The sequence below is a fragment of the Belonocnema kinseyi genome, chromosome 8 (genome assembly GCF_010883055.1).
Source record: "Belonocnema kinseyi isolate 2016_QV_RU_SX_M_011 chromosome 8, B_treatae_v1, whole genome shotgun sequence".
NCBI lineage: Eukaryota > Metazoa > Arthropoda > Insecta > Hymenoptera > Cynipidae > Belonocnema > Belonocnema kinseyi.
The window spans coordinates 89054213-89057146 of record NC_046664.1 but is presented as its reverse complement, the minus strand read 5'-3'; the positions used below and the strand labels follow the sequence as shown (position 1 = coordinate 89057146).

Sequence of the window (2934 nt, the reverse complement as noted above, 5' to 3'; positions counted from 1 at the left end):
CCCCCCCCCCCCCGCTTTTGTAAAATGTCTGCCCTTTTGTCTGTACATATGTATCTCTGTATGTCTATCGGTATGTCTGTCTGTATGCCTGTCTGTCTGTGAGCACGATTACTTTTGAAAAAATTATTATATTAGATTGGCCTTTGGTATACTCTTTCAGCGTCGAAAACATAAGGTCAAGTTAATTAGCCAGCCATTTTGACAACAATTTGAAAAGTAAGCGAATTTTGAAAATGGTTGAGTTCACATTTTCTGAAGTTAAAAAATGTTCTGTACGGCTATTCGTTTTACCTGAAAATACGGACATTTTCTCATTGGGCCCTTATTACATAGAAAATTACCAAGTTATAATAAAATCCGCCGAAAAACAGTTTTCCATGCGTGCGAGGTCCTTTGTCATGATCATCTTGTAGAGGCTTAAAAAGTAACATCTTTCTTCACTTTGTTTCATATCGTGCATTATTTAGTCTAAAATTTTCGATTAATTTTTTTTTAATTTTGTAAGTGCTATAACTCGAAAAGTTGGACTTGAGCATGTCTCAGTTTTGAGACGGAGCCAGACTTCAATTTATGCCTTGGAGACAAGTCTCTATGTCTTGAAGACATGAATTAATCTCTTGAGTCGAATCTGTATGACTCCAACACGAGCGGTTTATAACTTCGAGTGTATACCTGTCATAACAAAAAAAGGTCATTCTGACAGTCCTAAGAGCTCATCTTTATTAATGATTAAATAATCTTGTATATTTGTATATGTGGTACCCTGCTCTCAATGAATAGTCCAACGCGTTGTAATCACAATGTGTTTATCACAAGATTCACAAAAACATTATACATATTGAACTGAACGATTATTTGCACAACTATGTATATAAAACACTTTATTTTCACACTCATCTGCGTAACACGCCCCAAGGGCTACGGGCCGACTAACTATCGCCAGTTGCCGGTCTCCACAATCCCTCCTTTCTTATCAGTTTCAGTGGTTCTATCTTTTTAGGTACCTCTTGCCCCATCTTCCCTTTCCTCTCTGTTTATTAAGAATGTTGTTCTCTCTGGCTTCTTCTTCAGTGCTCCCGTCATTTATATCAAGGATTGATAGAATTTTATCTCTTTTATTGCGATTAAACATCATTTCCGATAGTGACATTTTCGTGGTTCCGTGAGGAGTAACATTATGCATCAATGTAAACTCTTGCAATTCCATTTGCAAATTCCGATCGTTAGCGTAACCAATTTGAAGGCGTTTCAGGATGCATTTGTTCATGTTCTCTACTTCCGCATTTGCTTGTGGCCAATATGGTGTGGTATGAATCAGCTCAATGTTATTTTCTTTACAAAATCGTCTGAATTCCTGACTGATGAACTGTGCTCCATTATCGGCTCTAATAGATTTCGGGAGTCCCAATGTCAAAAAAATTTCTGTAAGATGTTGGATTATAACGCTGGAAGTGGTTTGTTTTAAAAATTTCAACTCTTGATATCTGGAGTAGTAATCTATTACTACAAACACCATCTTTTGGTTAGGTGATGGGTCCATATGGTAAATAGCTAAATATTGCCAAGGACCCTCAGGGAATTTGTGTCTTGACATAGGCGGTGGTTTGATTGGCTGCATAACCATGAGACAATCTCTGCATTTTTTGACAAACTTCTCGGCTTCCCTGTCAATCAACGACCGCCATACCTTAGCTCTTAGTCTTCTTTTCATTACCGTTTCACCGGGGTGTCCTTCATGAGCTAGTTCTAGAGTCTTGGATCGCAGATTTAGAAGAATTACTATTTTGTTTCCTCTTAACATCATTGGTCTCAATGTCGAAAGCTCCAAGCAAAATTGATAAAATACATTTTTGTCGGTTGCTTCCCAGGAATTCTGATTAACTTTCTCGACGGCCTTTACTATCTCAGGATCTAATTTGCTTGGGTCTGCGATTTCAGAAATCCTCATAGCCTTCGGTACGCTTCTATCAATTATTGTGAAAATATGTCGATCGCTGTCTTGGTCAAATGATTTTCCGTTCTCCAGTTTACATAATCTGAATACGGAATCAGCGATATTTGATTTTCCGGGTTGATATATTATTTTAAACTTTAAAGATTGAAGTCTAAGTACCCAGCATTCAATTCTTGCAGGTGGTTCAGAGGTTGGTTTAAAAATTGTTTCGAGAGATTTATGGTCGGTAACCCACTCGAATTCCAACCCCGCAAGATAGAAATAAAACCTTCAACTCCCCATACTAGAGCCAAACTTTCTTTTTCGGTTTGTGAGAATCTCCGTTCGGAATCTGATAAGCTCTTGCTGGCAAAAGAAATAATATGGGGACATTGTTGATCATCAAACTGCAATAGGACAGTTCCTAGGACTACTGGGCTTGCAGCCACAACTAGACGATTACGTCTTCGTAAGTCGAAATATGACAACGTTGGAAGTTTCGCAAGTGCAAATTTAGGTTTATCAAAACAATTCTGGTGATTTTTAGTACTTGAGAACACAGTTTCTTTCTTCGTTAAGTGTCGTAGAGGCTCTATTGCGCTGCCCAGGTCTGAGATAAATTACACAGGCCGACAAAATTTGACAAAGGTCCGGAACCAGAAACCAGACCTAGTATACCCGAAGGTTTTTGCTGCGCTGAATCCGAATCCGACCTCAGAAAAATTCCATCACCCTCAGTTTTCGAGATATTGTAACCTAAAAGTGCAAAAAACACCGTTTTTTTGCTATATTTGAGGTTACATAGCATCTTGAATAATTTTTTTTTTCAAAAACGGGCGAAAGCATCACAAAGGAGCACCCTTGCCCTCTAAATTCCATTTTTCAGATTCAAGATAGCTTTTTTTTTTCATCGATATATTATTGATTGAAGTTAAGTATTTTCGCAGTTTCGTAACAACGTTAAAACACCCTATATAGCATATGTGAGGCTATAAGCCCAA

General features: G+C 37.9%; 1 protein-coding gene across 1 annotated transcript; it reads right to left on the bottom strand.

The window, feature by feature from the left end:
- Positions 1–988: 988 nt before the first annotated feature.
- On the bottom strand, positions 989–1948 carry LOC117178595 (uncharacterized protein K02A2.6-like). Its single transcript, XM_033370019.1, has one exon. The coding sequence runs from the start codon at positions 1946–1948 to the stop codon at positions 989–991; it is 960 nt and encodes a 319-aa protein (XP_033225910.1).
- Between the last annotated feature and the right edge of the window lie 986 nt (positions 1949–2934).

Coding starts and splice junctions, on each gene's coding strand:
- LOC117178595 (XM_033370019.1), bottom strand. CDS start 1,948: ATGAGGATTTCTGAAATCGCAGACCCAAGCAAATTAGATCCTGAGATA.